At 42.5% G+C, this 18,160-nt stretch overlaps 1 protein-coding gene across 3 annotated transcripts; it reads left to right on the forward strand.

The window, feature by feature from the left end:
* The first annotated feature begins 3,138 nt into the window (after nt 1–3,138).
* Nucleotides 3,139–7,255, forward strand: LOC113007458 (leucine-rich repeat-containing protein 31-like). 3 transcript variants are annotated; one of them, XM_026144051.1, is made up of 6 exons: nt 3,139–3,220; nt 4,162–4,345; nt 5,474–5,576; nt 5,902–6,066; nt 6,183–6,338; nt 6,612–7,255. In XM_026144051.1, exons 3-6 carry the CDS (start codon nt 5,522–5,524, stop codon nt 6,869–6,871), a joined length of 636 nt encoding a protein of 211 aa, XP_025999836.1. In that variant the 5' UTR covers nt 3,139–3,220; nt 4,162–4,345; nt 5,474–5,521; the 3' UTR covers nt 6,872–7,255. The 3 variants fall into 3 exon arrangements, with proteins under 3 accessions (XP_025999836.1, XP_025999835.1, XP_025999837.1); XM_026144050.1 differs by lacking the exons at nt 3,139–3,220; nt 4,162–4,345 and adding an exon at nt 4,683–4,710; XM_026144052.1 differs by lacking the exons at nt 3,139–3,220; nt 4,162–4,345 and adding an exon at nt 5,004–5,088.
* The last annotated feature ends 10,905 nt before the right edge of the window (nt 7,256–18,160 follow it).

An 18,160-nucleotide genomic window follows, 5' to 3' on the forward strand; every position in this document is an offset into this window, starting at 1 on the left:
CCTTCAAAAGCTTCCTGCACCTCCTGTAATTCCTGCATCACATTTTCTGCCTCCTTCTTTGCAGTTTGATATTTATTTTTAGCTTCTTGTGCTGTGCTTTTCTCTTCCTGCAATGCTTTTTGAGCTTCCAACAGTTCTTTCTTGATGTTTTCATTCTCATTTTCTGCTTGTTGTTTTCCCATCTTCTCTCCTTTAAGCTTTAGACCCACATGCAGTAATTCCTTCAATACTACTTCGGTTTCAAACTTTGAATTTTTAGCTTCTCCTCTTGATTCTTCTGCCACTTCTTTTAATTTGACATTTTCAGCCTGTATTATTTGAAATTCTTCTCGTAGTTTAATCAGCTCAGACTGTTCTGTACTGTATGGTGACGCACTCACCAATCCTCTTCTCGATCTCCCTTGATTCATTTTGGCCTTTTAAACAAAGGAACCAAAGTTTTGTAGAGAAGTGAAGTTTTCGATGTGTTTTTTTCTTCAACCGTCGTCTGTCCTGCACAGAGATGCTGCTGTAGATGTGTCTCTAGCTGTGTCTGGATAAAATGAAAAATGCTGTAACTAAGTGCTTGTGTTGCACAGTTCTACAAAACATTCCATTCCATGCATGCTCCGCCCACATGGTCAGGAATGTCAGGTGCTGCATCACCAAATGCTGCTCCCGTTGCCTAGCAATAACAGCTGTTTACTTTTTGGGGTCTGGTTCATTATTTAATAAAGAAAACATGTCCAAGTATTGCAACCATGGTGCTGAGGCTCAGTGCATATTCTAGCCTGCTGTGTGGGTGGGCAGCTAGAAATCACTGGTGGGCAACATGAGAGAGGAGAAAACTGGAGCAGCCAAGCAGGGAGCTGCAGGTTGCTGGTTTGAGTCTCTGTTCAGATGCTGGTGTCTCCTCTCTCTGAGATGTTTGCAAACAGTCCCAGATAAAACAATAAGGATAATAAACAAACACGTGACTAAACTAACATTTATGACACTGATATATTTTATGTGTAGCAGGATGGCCTCTAGTTTGCAAAACTGTTGGAGCGTGGTACTACAGTGGCTTGCAAAAGTATTCGGCCCCCTTGAACTTTTCCACATTTTGTCACATTACAGCCACAAACATGAATAAATTTTATTGGACTTCCACGTGAAAGACCAACACAAAGTGGTGCACACGTGAGAAGTGGAAGGAAAATCATACATGATTCCAAACATTTTTTACAAATAAATAACTGCAAAGTGGGGTGTGCGTAATTATTCAGCCCCCTGACTCAATACTTTGTAGAACCACCTTTTGCTGCAGTTACAGCTGCCAGTCTTTTAGGGTCTGTCTCTACCAGCTTTGCACATCTAGAGACTGAAATCTTTGCCCATTCTTCTTTGCAAAACAGCTCCAGCTCAGTCAGATTAGATGGACAGCGTTTGTGAACAGCAGTTTCAGATCTTGCCACAGATCTGAGGGGGGCGAATACTTTTGCAAGCAACTGCAAGTGTGGGGGAAGGCTGAGTGAAGTATTTCTTTGATATTGTTTTTCAATAAGCAGATGCAAATATTTACTCCTCTGTTATGTTTCTGTACATACAGACTGGGCGTGCCAAAAGCGATGCACTGCAGCACAGCTTTCTTGATGAGGAAGAGCAGCTGTGCTGTGATGTCAGCTTCAGCTGCCCAGCATGCACACCTGAAATGTTGGCGGTTTCAGTTGATGGTAACAGAAAGCTATATCACTTTCAGCAAAAAGAAAGGTGCTCATTGTTGATGTTCTTTGTGTTTGTGTTTGTGTGACATAATAGTTTTTACTATAGTAACCAAACGACTGTCTTCTGCAAGATGACTACTGTTAAATTAGAGTAAATGGAAAATCTTGTCATTTACTTTATAATTTCTTGCTATTTTATTATATTTGTTACATGTCGTAGACACGGGGAAGAGGCACATGTGGGGATTCCCAGTGGACAGCAGCACGAGAGACTTCAAGGAAGGCCTCCAAACTGGATGAAGAGGAGATGGAGGTCGCTGTGTGTCGACATGGATTGTGTCTTTTGTGTCACTTTCACTTCAGGGACGGCAAACTGTGGCGTGTTTCAGGAACGGTTACATGCCCGACAACTACACTTCTGAACAGGTCCAACTTTTGATTTGCACTCAGAATGATTACATCAAAGAGTTTAGTTAAAAACACTAAATGAAACCTGCAGACTTGCTTAAAGTGATTCGTATTCATGAGAAACTGGAGCGTCATTATCATTGAGTTTATTTCTTTCCCTGCTAAGCAACACCAAGTCTAGCCCTGATTGGCTGATATAAGTGACCACAGACCTGTCGCTGTGTGAGTTTGAATGGGTGATTAGAGACCAACACATGTTTGTTGCTGCTCCATGTTTTCTGCAACATTGTGTGTAGTTACTGCAGCTGTGTATGCATTCTGCTGGCAGGAAACAAGTGAAAGAAAACTGGCGAGCATCCTGGAAGGAAAACTTAATCGGACATAACAAGTTAAAACAGTTTGCAAGTTTCAAGCCAAACTGCTGAATCTACCGTCCAGGTTCTCCTTGATAGCGTGACTCTGTGTTGTTCTCCTTCATTCTTCTGTCTCTGTCTGTCAAATCTCAGCGTATTATAAACCAACTGTTGTCACCCTCTGCTGCTCAGTGTGCTGGCTGTTTTCTCGAGAATCTCAACCACAAGAAAGTTTATACGAACGAAGCTAAAAAACCTGTGACAGTTTGTGAAACGTCATTAGCAGCAGTGAAATAAGTTAGTTAGTGAAATGATAGAGGCTATTTTATGCTGGAAAAATTCTTCTAGCACAAAGTGGCCCAATAAATGGAATTTTTTAATACAGAAATACATCTAATGATAAAAAGCAGAGAATTCATTGTCTGTTTTCCATTGCAGAGCTGGGATGCTCGTCTCCTCATGGAGCGCTCTCGAGCTGTGAAGTGTCCAGATATCAGCGCTCACCTGGCTGGTACCAAGAAGGTTCAGCAAGTGCTCCCCAGGTACAGGATTGGTGCACATGTTGTTTCCTTATTACTCACACAGTGGTAACTGCTTCCTTTGTACACAGTTGAATATCTTCTTTTAAAGCGTAATGTTGCTCTAGCTGTGCTCACTGTGATCCTGAGCTCCTGTTATGTTTGCTGCAGGGGATCCAGCGGAGGATCACAGTGACCCTCATCCACGAGAAGGGCAGCGAGCTCCATTGGAAAGATGTTCGTGAGCTGGTTGTAGGTGAGCAGCCTGCCTTTAGGGTCTAGTCGTGCTATACCTCTGTGTAGAAAACAAAACCCCAAAGCACCGAAACAATGTTTTATAGTGTTTGTGTGCTTTTGATAGAGGAAGACAGGACAGAACATCATTAAAGGGATTTGACTTTGTGAGATCACCCTGAAAACGCACCACTCGGTTCACTCTGAGATATTTTCAGTCTGGAAAGATGAATCTGTCGGGCTTCAGGCTGCTTCTCACTTTAAGCAGTTCATGCTGTAGCTGATGGACCAAAAATGACATTTGATATTTTAGACATTCAGCTGCTGACTCTGAAGCCAACAGGCTCTTGAGTGTGGATGATTGTGTTGGTACTGGATGCTGTGATCAAACAGCTGTTCTGATCTGTCTTCATTCATGCCTGTTGTTATTAAGCCTCCTAAGCTCCAAACCAGTAAAAGCAATCTTTGGAGGCAACACCCTTTTTAGTACTTTGCTGTATTTGTTTGTGATTGTGTGACACTGAACCACAGTGCTATGTATATCCTCTGTAACACTCAGACGTTTCCAGATCAGTGTTTCCCCCTCAGCTGTTTCTCACTATAGAGTCTTTCCTTTGTAACAATGAGGCACCAGCAGAGCATATCTGGCTCCCAGTCTGTGGCTGATAGTGCCCCCTGCTGTTAATAACAGGAACAGTGTAACCTTGTATGGAGCTCATAGTGATGGTCTGAAGATTGCTGCTGCAAGGCAGTAATTTGTATCCATGTGTGCTGTCTATTCTGAGCATATGCAGTTATGTGAGCTCTCAGGTTTTATGTATCAGGACATAATTAAAAACAATCAGGTCCTTAGTAGGTCTTAATATGAGGTAAATATAAAACATGAAGTGTTTGTGAGGTTCATCTGCAGCACCTTTGTCTCTGTGAAATGTTTGCTAATTTAACATTTTCCCTCCTAAACAGGAAGGAGTTTGTGGAGGCCTATGTGAATCATGCCTTCAACACATCAGTGGAGAGTCTGTTCCAGGAGTTCAAGCGAGGCTTCTTCCTGGTGTGTGAGCAGGATTTGGTGAGGCTGTTTCGACCAGAGGAGCTGCAGGGAGTGCTGGTCGGCCAGGACGTGCATGACTGGGAAAAGTTCAAACAGGTACAGTCAGCCAAACAGACACAGGCTGTAGTTTCACAGCTGTCCTGTAGCACAATAACTGTGTACTGCATACTGTCAAAAGCATTCAGTCGGCTGCTTTAACACAAATATGAACTTGAGTCACATCTCAGTCTTAATCCAGACTTTTGTATGATAGTATAATATAATAGTCAGCCCACCGTTCGCAGCTATAACTGCTTCCACTCTTCTGGAAAAGCTTTCCACAAGGTTTAGGTGTGTTTATGGGAATTTTTTGACTATTCTTCCAGAGGTGCATTTATGGTGTCAGACACTGATGTTGGAGGAGAAGGCCTGGCTCACAGTTGCTGCTCTAATTCATCCCAAAGATGTTCTATCAGGTTGAGGTCAGGACTCTGTGCAGGCTAGTCCAGTTCTTCTACACCAAACTCACTCATCCATGTCTTTATGGACCTTGTATTGTGCACTGGTGCCCAGCCATGTGCACACATGCCCACACTTTACACTTGGCACAGTGCAGTCAGACAAGTACTTCTGGCAACCACCAAACCCTGACACATCCATCGGATTGCCAGTCAGAGAAGTGTGATTCGTCACTCCAGTAAACACATCTCCACTGCTTTAGAGTCCAGTGTTGAGATGCTTAAATCACTCCATCTGACGCTTTGCATTGTGTTTGTCAGTGTAAGGCTGGGATGCAGCTGCTCAGCCATGGAAACCAATGAAGTTTGGACATCTGTAACAACAGCAGACTGCAGATATTGGTGACTTAAGTGCACTATGAGCCTTAGCATCAGCTGACTAGCTGTCATTTCCAATTACTTCCACTTTGTTATAATATCACTAACAGCTGACTATGGAATATTTAATAGCGAGGAAATTTCATGACTGGACTTGTTGCACTGGTGCATCCTATCACATTACCATGCTGGAATTCATTCAGTTCCTGAGAGCGACTCGTCCTTTCACACATGTTTGTAGAAGTAGTCTGCATGCCTAGGTGCTTGATCTAATACACCTGTGTCCATGGAAGTGATTGGAACACATTAATTGAATGATTTGGATGTGTTAGGGAATACTTTTGGCAACATAGTGTATGCCTGACCTTACAAACTCTATGATTATAACAGTCATTTTCACTGTTTTCAGAACACAAGTTATGGTTGGAGATATCATGACCGCCACCCCACCATACAGATGTTTTGGGAGGTATTTGATGAACTAACTGAAGAGCAGAGGAAAGATTTCCTTCGTAAGTACTTGCTGAAGCCTCCATTATGATATGTTACTGAAATCACACTGTATCATAAAAAACATTAGATTTTTCTGCGCTTTACCAAGATACATTAGAGAGCAGCATTGTTCTGATTAATATACTGTAAAGCTGCTTCTAGCTGGTGGACTGAGCCGCCTCACCTTTCACCTGGCTCACGTCACACACCTGGAGAGACTCGACCTCCACCTGTGTTGCCTCACGCGAGATGATCTAGAGGCTCTGAGTCAGTTGCTACCAATCTCACACGCCGGACACTAATCGCATGCTCGCTGCAGCAGTCATGTGACTCGTTGTTTTTCAGTCCAGGTGCTGCCCTCTCTCACTGCACTGACCGAGCTTGATGTGTCATCCAATAAGGAAGTGGGAGGTGTGGTCCACCTGCTGGTCTCCGCCCTCCCTGCGACACAAATGAGGAGGCTGCCATTCAACAGCTGCTACATGAGCAACGAGTCCTTCACTGCTCTGGGTAACACACACACACACACTTGTTTATTTATAGAAGTTTTCCTTCAAGTCATTCTCCCTGAATACCTCTTCCACCCTCTAGCCTGAAATGGTGAAAACTTTGTGTTTATGCATCAGCCCTGGCGGTGTCTTATCTGCGCACGGTGGATATTTCCTGGTGTAAAGTGGTTGGCGGTCACTTGGCGCTCCTGCTGGATGCTCTGCAGCCATCAGTCGTCAGCGAGCTCCGTCTTTGCAGCTGCGAGCTCACCACTGATGACATGCAACATCTGGGTAACTAACACACAATGACATTATACTTTTTCTTTTTTGGTCTGTAGTGGATCATTAGGCTGCATAAATGTATATTAAGACAAGTAAAGCCTGAAGGAAATTGATATTTCTTTCATTTATTTCATGCTGCCAGCATCTGTAGCTGTCGTATAAAACAAAACAATGAAACTATTCGGTGTTATTTTTGTCTCCATCAGAAACATTGTGAACAAAACAGTAAAGTGAACAGGCATAAAGTGATCAGTTATCAATGGGTCCTCTTCCTCTGTGCAGCTGCCGTGTGCAGACGGGGCTGTCTCTCCTCACTCCATGCACTGGATCTGTCCTACAACAGCTTGGTGGGAGACAACGGTTGGTGCAGTCTGTTTGCAGCAGGAGGTCTGGGCTCTCTGGAAGACGTGGATGTCAGTTTGCGACCTTCAACCTCTGCTCCGTGCTCAGCCTGGCTGCCCGCTCTGCTCCGAGCTCTGCTGGCCTCTGGTGGTTTAACTCGTCAACTTATTGCAGCAAATTACAACCTCATGCACTCCTGACCCTTCGATATGCCTGCTGGGTGTGGCTTATCGTTCCAGCCTTAGTGCTTTCATTAGTAAACAGCTTTGTTATCTTTCTTTATTATCTCTCTTTTTGAGCGTTCATTAATTAATCTCTGAAAAATCTGAAGTACTGTACATCAGGAATAAATATGACCTCAGTGTCCTCAACATCATGATTGTTGTAGTCCAGGCCTTAAGCCTAAAGCTAAAAGTAAAAGCTTGAACCATAAAAGAGACAAAGTAAGTCATCGGTCAAACTGAACAGTCCTCTTTGTCAGAGTGAAGGTGAGGGGGACGGAATGACTGCTGTTTCATGTTGACTGGTTTCACACTTTAAGCAGCTTTGAAACTAAAACTAAACTTCCTTCCTCTTCCTTTGAATCTTCTTTGTACTTGTATTGTGTGTGTCCGGCCTGAAAAACATTTAAAGGAAAATACAAATACCTTCTGTATCATCACACACACACTTGTGCTGTATACACTTGCATGGAATATTCATATTCATATAACTCTACAAAAAGTAATTTCCAGAAACTTAAAAGTGGACACACCTTAACTCACAAACTGACCTAATTACAAAGACATAGCTTTTATAGTGGTTTGGCCTAACCATTTACACACAAAACAAAAACACAGTAACATCAACTAAGCACAAAATAACACAAGTAAACCTAAACCACTCCTGTTCCTGATAAGCACATGGTTGGTCCTTCTGAGCAGGCATTTTGAGTCCTCAGCCACGCCTTTTGCCCAGACAGGAAACAACCACCAACCAAAACAAGATAACTCAAAGAAAGAGAAACATAATTAATATAACAGAAAACATTTTCATAATATCAGTGTTAGGTTTAACCAAATGATTAATGAATTATATTAAAGAAGAAAACTGCAAAACAAACTAATAAAGTGAACAAATGGCCTGATTTACCCATGTGTGGCTGATGCCATCACAGCTGCATCAAAAACAGTGACATATTCTCTGATTTAAATAAATACATAAATAAACACTTGGTGACCTGTCAGATATGAACTGACACAATTTCAGAGTCCTTCTTTAACTTGTGAAGCAGTTGGGGACATGTCCACCAGAGGGCACCATTATTATAGTTCTTGATCTCAGAAGCTGGTTATTTAATGCAAAAGTCAATGTTGTTTAGAGATTTCACCACTTTTTTACTGAGCCATCCTTCAGGTATAAGTAAAATCTTTCTATTTTTTTTTCTATTTTTCTCTGACTACCCATTGTCAAGACAACTCACGATAACTGGGGTTATTTGAATCATTATGATATGCCAGGTTTTTACTAACTCGTTTGTATACTGTTACAACTTGATTTTACAAATTGTTTCTACTCTTTGATCTGTTTATCAGCTCCACAAAAAAAAGTTTTCACAGGTTAGATGAATCAAATAAAACACTGCATTTTTAAAAAGTCAATACTTTGAGTGTATTTTATAACAAGAGAAACATAAAATCAACATTACATAAGTAGTGAGTAAGTAATTGATATTTTTCCACATTTTCCCAAATGTATAATATTTCAATTACACAGTATTCCCCAGGGAATGAGTTTTGCAGTGACAGCTCCTGACACATATAGGGACCAATTTGGGACCTTCCACCTCTCCTGCAGTTTTGCCTTCTGCCCCTGAGACTTCTTGAGTTTGTTGGGTTCCTGCTCTCTGATCTTGCCATTAATTGACAAACATCTAACAACTGTGGTCCTCTGTCCTTGTAAACTACCACTTTGTCTTGTTGGCTGGCAAGAGTTAGAGGTTTACAGGACAGCTGAATGATCTATTTTAATTAGCAGCACAAACTGTTGCAGGACCCCAAATGAGGAAATCATGGATCAAAAAAAAGGAAAAAGTATAAGTAGACTGGGGAAACAAAGACTGGGGAAATTCAATTGTTTTATTACAAACATTCCTAAAAATCATTCCCACACTGTCTGAAGCTCCTTTTAAAGTAGCAGTGCACTGTGAATGAAGGCAATTCTACAAGAAGGTCACCAAACATTATTAGAGCTGTGATGGAAAATTTTAAGTGTTTTGACCTTTTTGACCTTGTGTTAAATTAATATGGCTGAATAGAAGGCTCAAAAATATCTTGTTTTGTCTTCATATAACCCTCGATTAAGATATACTTGTGTTCTGTGAACACAGCAGGTAGATAACTTGTTCCTATAAATGATGAATTAACAACTTGTTGTTAATTCATTTTTCAAACACCAAATTAAAATCTCACAAAGACAACTTATTTATAGTGTGCAGATCAATTTATATCATATTTCCATAACAATCTGGTGTCAGTGTAGTGGGATCCCTTGGCTGATCTAAAGCTAGCATGGTGGTGATGTCTTATCATGTAAGGCAGCCTTTCCAACCTCAAATCTCACATAGTTGTTAGATGAGACCAAACATGATGACAGCGAACACCTCTGTTGGAATGGCTATGAATGGACCATGTTGTCCAGTAAAAGAAGAAATTTGGGATAAAAAGTATCAAAAAAAAATTGCTGGTGAATGTAAGATGCCTTATTACAGAAGTGAGAACGTCTCCACTTTTCCACTTCTGTACATAAAAGCTTTCTTCTCACTTTCACCTTTAAAACAGGAAAAGTGTGTTTTGTGCCTTCTGGCTGAAAACACAGTATCAGTGAATACATCGCCATGCACAACATGAGAATGTGTAAGTACAATAAAAGATTACAAACATTTCCCGAAACTACCTCAAAGTAACTACATACAGTAAAATTACTTACAGTGTAATTTATGTTTCCTTTCCATCTCTTTGTTAGAGGTCTGTCTTGTGGTTTATGTCTCTGTGTTCTCTAGTTGTTCTGTCTCCCCTGTCAGCTGTATCCCCTTGTCAAGTTCCCGTCTCTGTGTTATGTTTCCTGTTTTACTTTGAAAGTCTGTGTCTCATGTAAATGCATCTGGTTTTGCTTCCTTTGTCTCGTTAGGCCTGATTTGCCCCAGCTGTGTTTCCCTCCTGTTACCCATTCCCTGATTGCTCCCTCTGTGTATTTAAGCCCTGTGTTTCTCTGTCTGTGTTGTGATCTACTGTTTATGATGCTGTGTGGGCTGGCTGTTTGCCAGAGTTTGTTTTTGGAGTCTGAGTTTTGTTACCGTTTTTGAGTTCCTGTCTGTCTCCGGAGTCTGCACTTTGGGTTAGTGATGGGTAAATGAGGCCTCGTGAAGCGTTTCAGCACATTCCCCAAATTGTATCGATACTGTGTCGACACATTGTTGCTGTTTTGCTCCATACTGACACCTGCTGGACCTTAAATATCATTGCAGGCAACTTACTTGAGACTCACAACAGACACGGATTCAAATACCTAGTCATACTTGTATATACTGTAAGGTATTGTACTTTCCATGGAATCATTTTATATGTTTTACATTGCAAACATTGCAGACATCATTAAAATGGAAGTATTGTGAATATAATATTACCCATTTAAATGTAATTGACTCAGAGTTTATAAATTTCTATTCAGAAAAATAAGTATATCCAATGTTTTTGCATTCAGTCTACTGCGTTTTTTGGGGGTTTTTTTTACACCATTTCCCCAGCTTTGGAAATCTCACAGGCACAGATGAAGCTGGGGTACAAAAACTGTAAAGCCAGGTGGAAAAGGTTCAGATAAGATGTCTTCCTATTCCCCCAGTACGTTAAAGGATCCTGTGATCTTGGAATGTTTCTCTCCGACACTCTCCACAATACTAAGGGGTTGGCAGTCCTTTATAATAACATTCAGGACTGCCTGGCCCAGAACAGTGTTCAGACTGGTTAAGCTGTTCAGTGTCAATATAGGCCGACCCATGTTCATTATCGGTGTGATTGTTTCCTCATTTTCATGTTTGGCTCTGTAATGCCTAAACACTGAGGAGGTGCTTGTGTTTGTGTAAAAAGCTCCGCAGAACAGATGCGACATTTAACCTGCATAAAATGAAATAAGTAATTTACACTGCAAGTCACATTATTGTTTTTCCTGTTCTGATAGATTACACTGAAACAAAGACAGACAAACTATTTGCAGTTAAAAGATCAAAATGATCCCACACAGCAGAAACTTTTCTTTCGGGCTCCATTTTGTTATGGAGAGATGTGTATTTATTTATTTTTTTTTATCTTTGCGAGAGTAATTTTTTGTTTTTTTTGGTGGCGACTCGTTCCGTTGACAGATGCGGACGCGATACCTTCTAAACACAGTTTGGCGCGTTGGCAATGAGCGATACAGCAGCTGTATCGATCATGTGACTTTTCTTAAAGCGACGCCCGCAACGATACAGGCTTCACTCTGTGAGCTTGATACAAGCGTCGGTGCGTCAGTGTTGCTGGACCCATCACTACTTTGGGTCCTTTTCCTGCCTGCACAAAGCCATTCCTTAACAGAAGATCGTGACCAGAACATGGACCCCGCAGACTCTCTTTCCTCTGAGTTCAACGCCAAGATGATGCGGATGGTGAGTCTGCTCGACTGCATTGCCCAGTCACAGGATTTACGGACTATGGCAGTTGGGCTAAGCACAGTAGATGCTATCATTAGGCATAACCCTCAGCTTACTCAGTTTGCTAAGGACACTAAGTTGGCTGGCACCATTACTGCCTGGAGAGAGCAAGTTAGGGCTGGTGAGCTTGCTCTCTCACTCACTAAATCTTCCCCATCGCTGATTCAGCAAGACACACACTCTCCACCTGCCTCTACGCTGCCATGGACTTCCTCTCCTTCCACACGCCAGCCGGGACCTTGTTCACCTGTCCATTCACCAGCCTCTTTCCTGGCAGCTATGTGGTCGGAGGATCAGGAGGAGGTCTCCATTTCTTCACCGGTTCCTGTTTTCTCATCCTGAAGGAAACGGCGCCCTTGCCACGGCCACTCCTCTCCCCAGTCATCTGTTCTGCAACCTGGTCCTGCTGAAGGGTCCGAGGGGCACGTCCGGCCTTCATCTGTTCCCGCTGGTGGTTCTGGAGAACCTCACCTGCCTTTGTTTGCCTCTGCTGGACGGTCCGAGGGGCCTGTCCAGCAACAGCAACCTGCCTCTGCTGGAGGGTCCGAGGGGCCCGTCCAGCCTTCTGCCTCCTCGTCTGGTGCAGCCTCCGAGTATTCCTCCTCGTCTGGTGCAGCCTCAGCTACAGCTTCAGCTCTGCCTGGTCCTTCCCGGCCTGCCCGTCCTCGTCCTGCTCGTCCTCGTCCTGCCCGGCCACTTTCCAGGTCGTTGGCTGGACATCATTGCTGTCGTGGTCGGCCTCCGGATCTGCTCCGTCACGGTCGCTGGCTTCACGGTCGACCTCCTGAGCCGTTTTCTGGACTCTTGGGCCGTCGACCTCTGGGCCATTTTCTGGAGTCTTGGGCCGTCGACCTCCGGGCCGCCCCCCGAGCTGCCCCCCGAGCTGCCCGGGTTTGGGCTGTTGCGCTGTCGACCTCCGGGCCAGCCCCCTGAACTGTTTTTGGGAGTGGTTTCCGGGCCGCCTGCGCCTTTTGTGGGCCTTTTTGTTTGGTTATTTTCTGGGCTCCAGTGTTTTCTGTTTTTGATCTCTAGGTTGTGTTTGATTTGTTTGGTTTGGTTTGTTATTGTTGCATGAATAATGCTAAACATTATTCATGCAACAATATTCTGTAGTTCACATTAGCAATTAATCTGATTTCAAAGTTTATAAATCATCTAAAATCATATAATTAATTAATTTGCTATCATAGTCCGAAAGAACGAGATCGCGGATACAAGCGGCAGAAATGAGCTTCCTCCGAAGGGTCGCTGGCCTCTCCCTTAGAGATAGGGTGAGAAGTTTGGCCATCCGGGAGGGGCTCAGAGTAGAGCAGCTGCTGCTCCACATCGAAAGGAGCCAGCTGAGGTGGTTCGGGCATCTGACAAGGATGCCCCCTGGGCGCCTCCTGGGTGAGGTGTTCCAGGCATGTCCCACCGGGAGGAGGCCCCGGGGCAGACCCAGGACACGCTGGAGAGGTTATAACTCTCGGCTGGCCTGGGAACGCCTTGGTATTCCCCCGGACAAGCTGGAGGAGGTGGCTGGGGAGAGGGAGGTCTGGGCCTCTTTGCTTAGGCTGCTGCCCCCGCGACCCGGCCCCGGACAAAGCGGATGAAGATGGATGGATGGATGGATGGAGTCTTGTACTGGGTGTGGATATATGCAGGTGCTGGTTCGAAAGTGTCAGACTTTAGCACTTTTGAATCACACTCAGAGGTGTAAACACATCTTCAACCACAGGGATAAACACGGTTTAAATACTTTGAGTACGAATTGTGTTTTAAATTCACTCTTGTTTTTTGTGGCCTCAAATGCTGTGACATGTGGTTTCACTGATGAAAAATAAGCACAATATGAACCCAGACAATTCTGGGGGCATTTTTAAAACTTTGTTAAAAGGTATAACCTTCTCTCTAGCTCAGAGGAGACGATTGTTACTGCTCATGATGTCACCAAATGCTTGTTTAACACAACAGTCTATGCTGCTGAGGGATTTGACCATCTTTGCTGAGCCATTCTGCAGGTATGAGGAACATTTTCATGTACTCTGCTAACCCATTGTCAGCTCTGTGCAGCAGAAGAAAACTGAGCTGTAAATGTTGTTAGTTGTCTGTCTTTTGAGGTTATGTGGCAGATTTTTACTAGAAGAGAAATTTAGTGATCACAGCTGATCAGTATTTAATGTAAATCAGGTCAGTTTTTTTGCACTTGCTGTCATTTCTCCATACTGTTACAACGGCAGATGGTTGTAATGAATTTAATAAGGTTCACATATGTACATACTAGTACTTACAACTGAATTCAGGGTTCGATTAAGAACTGACTCTTTTCTTTTATTATATTTATTTTTTATTTTACAGTGAAGACAGGTGAGTTTATTCCTATATTTTTAAGTCATCATCAGGACTCTTGGTCTTGGGGTTGCTGGCAGTGTTGCAGCACCCCCTGCAGCAAATGGCAGACATCACAACACCCACTCACAGGTGCAAAAAAAAGTAACAAAAAACAATATTAACAATAATTGAAAAAAGATATATAAACTGTTGAAATACTTCAAAAATCACTTCTTTCATTATTTTTCTCAGAAATGTGGGATTTGGGAAGTTTTTTCATAAAAAGGATCATGTTCAAATAACATTACATACTAGACACCGGCTATCACAATGGCATAAACACATTGTTTTTTGTTGTTATATATTATAGTGTCATTTAAAAAAAGAACAAAAGAAGACCATCAAATTAACGAGCTTCATCTCTTTAGAAATACTTGGAATTGTCCCAGTGCTGGCCTCTTTAATGTATCATTCTCCACCTTGGATTGGAAACATGGACCATCAGACTCACCTGTCCCTGATGAATGTCCTAACAGAAGGTTTTAACACTTTAGTCATCAGATCAATAAATTGTGAAGGAATCTGTCGCCTAAACTTCGGAGTGCCAAGCTACATCACAAATTGTTCAGTAATTTCACAGTCCTACCTTTGTTACAAAAGAATATTTGGATATTTGTGAAAAATTTTCGTTTGGGTCAGGTAAAATATTATCCATATGTGAAATGCACTATACACAGGTACACACACACACAGGTCTTTATCACCAGGTTCCACATTTATTTACAATTTTCCCCGGTTATGACTGAACACAGTCTGACAGCTGTCGGTCCCAGCCGATTTCCCTCTCCCTCCGCTCCTCTCCGTCTCACTATAAAAAGGGAAGGAAACCATTATCAGTCCAAATCGCCATCAGCTGTTCTCACCGGCATCTCCAGCACCGCCCCGTTGAGCCCACTGCACCAATCCTCCCCTGCAGCCGCGCCCGGGACCACACCTCCGCCACACCATATTTTTGATAGGTTCTTGTCAGTCGTGCACAAATAGGTTTATGTATGCCTTGACTGCTGCTTGTTAAAAACCACATAGTTGGAAGGCTAATATGCTTTTTAATGGTTACATAATGAATTTGCTTATCTGCGTGTCTTCCTAACAGGTAAGGGTTAATTATTGTCACATCTGTGTTAAAATATTGTGTCTAAGACCGTATACTTTTCTCAACAATGCAGACCAGTTGAGTTCAGTTTTGTCTGTTTTCTCTTGTCCTCTGTGTGTTGGGAAATAGTAGATAGTTACATGACTTACATACTTTAGTTATACTAGAAAGTAAAGAGACAAATTGAATACTACATACACGTTATACCTTATACCCTGCAAGATACAAGCAGGCAAGACCTCAGGTGCACAGTTTGCACCTGAGGTCTTGCCTGGTGTGGTTGACCCCAGCCTCTATCAATCTTGTGCTTAAAACTTGTTCCTTTGCTCCTATGATTAGTGCCTCTCTGCTGTTTTTCCAGCCAGGTATTATCCAGCCATTGGTAGGATTTTTCAGTGTCAGCACTTCTTCTATCTGCCGATGATATATGCTTTGCAGGAGCCTTTCCGTCTGTGATAGTTCTTGTTCTTGCTCTTTCTCAGTGGACTGTGGACTGTGGCCATCTCCTGATGTACTCATAGATCGTTGTTGTTTCATCCTGGATAATGGTTTTGATGTTCACTTGTCCTTGAAGAGAGAGAGAGAGATTGAGGGGGGGGGGGGGGGGGGGGGGGGGAGAGAGAGAGATGTACCTGTGGTTCTACTGAAGCCTCTTCCAGTTCTGAGGGCAACAGCTCATAACACTACACCACTGGGACCTCTTTGGGCTTCACCTTTCGCATCTGATCTACTAACGTGTTGGTTTTTTTCACAGGGAGTGCTCTGGAGGAAACGTTGGTAGAGGAAGCTGCCATCCACACAGAGAAGGCAGCAGTGACCAGACAGCACTTGGACCCACTGCAGGTAGTCGGGCATAGGTGCATAGATCTAGGTGTTGCAGAGGTTGCTGTCTGGGAAATGGTCAGCTGGGTGAGTGATGCCATTTGCCAAATCCACACTATTCAAAACAAAAGGAGCAAATGGTGTATTTTTCTTTATGGAGATGTTTGAGGAGACAGCAACACCATTCAAGTGGTCAATGGAGGAATGGACTGTGCACTTGATGCCTCTTCTGAAGGGGTAGCCCAGATCGACAAATTGACAAAGCAGATGCCAACATGGCTTGCCTGTGGCCAAGGGCGAAAAAATAGGCGAGGCAGTCCCTAATGCTGGGTGGGTACAACCAGAGGTTTATCCTGAACTCTGTGGCTCTAACCAGTCCCCTGACTGGAAAATTGGCTTAGATCTGGTTCAGTGGACAGACTGATGGCAAGTCACATATGAGAGGCTGAAGCAAGCACTCTGGAAATTGTCAGAGCATGAACGTCACTATAACTCTGTGGAAAAAGAGTGTTTGGTCAGCTCTTCGCGTTATTACGTGCTGGGGTGCCCATTCATCGTCTGTTCAGACCATGCGATGTTGTAAAGGTTCAACCACATTTTAAAAAACATTTTAGGTAGTACAGATGCTGGGGGCACAGATGGCTATGGCTGACTTCCTCTGTTGGCGGCATGAAGGTATGGCAGCCGGGTGCGGTTTGTGGCTGGCTGTCAGAGGGAGAGGAAGGGCAGTGTTGGAGCAGCAACACTGGGAAGAATGGCACACCTGTCATGTATTTGTGCATTTTTTTTCTCTCCCCATAGAAGTTGTGAGCAAGCGGAGGAGACAGATATATTTTTAATAAAAACTTTTCATGGCGGGCAGTATAACGGTGGAGGTACGTAAAGTGATGGAGCTATTTTGTGGTCCAGAAGAAGAGAGAAAAATGCCAGCACGATGACTTTAATGTTTCATCGGTTCAGTTTTACAGACATTTTGCCAAAGCTCTAAACTATCCAGTACAGTAGTTCAGCTTGCATGTGCATATAATTTGAAGTTGTGTTGTATTTTGCAGGACATGTACAACACATTTCATCAGCTGCAGCATTTCTATTTTTCTAAACACTACTACTTTTCTTACTCTTGTATTTTATTTTCCACTATGATGTATGATTTTTACTCTCTACTTATCAGTTGTGGTGTCCCTTCTGTGATAGTTCATTATTATCCCAATCAGTGAATGCTCCCTTTAAATGATTTTTTTAGTTAAATCACAACGATTCGATGCTGCAGTAGATATTAGTTTCAATTTCGTCGACTTCTGCTTCCTTGGCATAGAGCTCAGCTTCGCTGGCATGAAGATCAGCTTCTTTGGAGTAGAAATCTTGTTGATGTTGAGTATTAACCTGCATTCTGCTGTAATGAGCTGAGATGTTTTCACAAATGGGACCAGGGTGCATCTACAGAAAGAAGACAAATGATATGAGCACTGGGTTATTTAACACTAAGGATTCAGTTTTTGCCTCATTCAAATAAAGAAATTACTTTTTTGCAAATGTTGTACATTTTGCAAAAAGTTTTGATGTATGATATCTATCAGATTTAAATAGTTTAGTTTTTTCCTTTCATTCTTTGTATGCAGTAAAACACAGCAATTTTTAAAATTGAAACAAAAAGGAGTACATTTTTTGATTTATTATTGTCATTAATGAAGCTAAAAGTATTTCTTATTATTCAATTAATCAATGGAATAATTGATGAAATACTGAATTACTAAAATAACCAATAGCTGCAGCCCTAATGGCTAGCATTTTGTGCAGAGGATGGTCAGGATTTTTTATGGATAACAGTTCAGTGGTCTCCTCCCCAAAAGAGCTTTAGATGTGTGCAGATGCAGCTGATGATACTGTGTCATAATGTGAATGTGTTTTAGTCACATAAAAAATACAACTGTTGAGTAGAAACATGATCGAGGTAGGTGGTGAGCTCCAGTGACAAAAAGGCTACAAGAGGTTAGGATGTAAGTGAGAAAAAAAAGCATGATGAGTGATTTTAAAGTTTTTCTGTGATGGAGAATAAATTATTATTCCTGTGAAGAGAAAATGAGAGGTTTTTTTTAACCTGTTTATTATCTGAAGTTTCTTGTCTTGGAGACTGACTGGAAGTCTTCTTTTTTCTATTGCACAAAAAGAAATAAATAAAATGTTAAAACATTTGGTAAATGTAGTGATTTTTAGATAGCGTTTCTCTGCACTCCTGGAGTACTCAAAGCGCTCTATACAACATGCCACATTCACTCTATGCTTTCTCACTAGCATACACATTCATACTCTGATGGATGCATTGGAGAGCAAGTGGTGGTTAGTATCTTGCCCAAGGATATTTGGCATGCAGACTGAGGGAGCCAAAAATCAAACCACCAACCTTTTGATCAACAGATGACCTGCTCTAACTCCTGAGCTACCGTTTAACCATGACAGGTATGACAGATGAGACAGTGTAGC

The sequence above is a fragment of the Astatotilapia calliptera genome, chromosome 16 (assembly GCF_900246225.1).
Source record: "Astatotilapia calliptera chromosome 16, fAstCal1.2, whole genome shotgun sequence".
NCBI lineage: Eukaryota > Metazoa > Chordata > Actinopteri > Cichliformes > Cichlidae > Astatotilapia > Astatotilapia calliptera.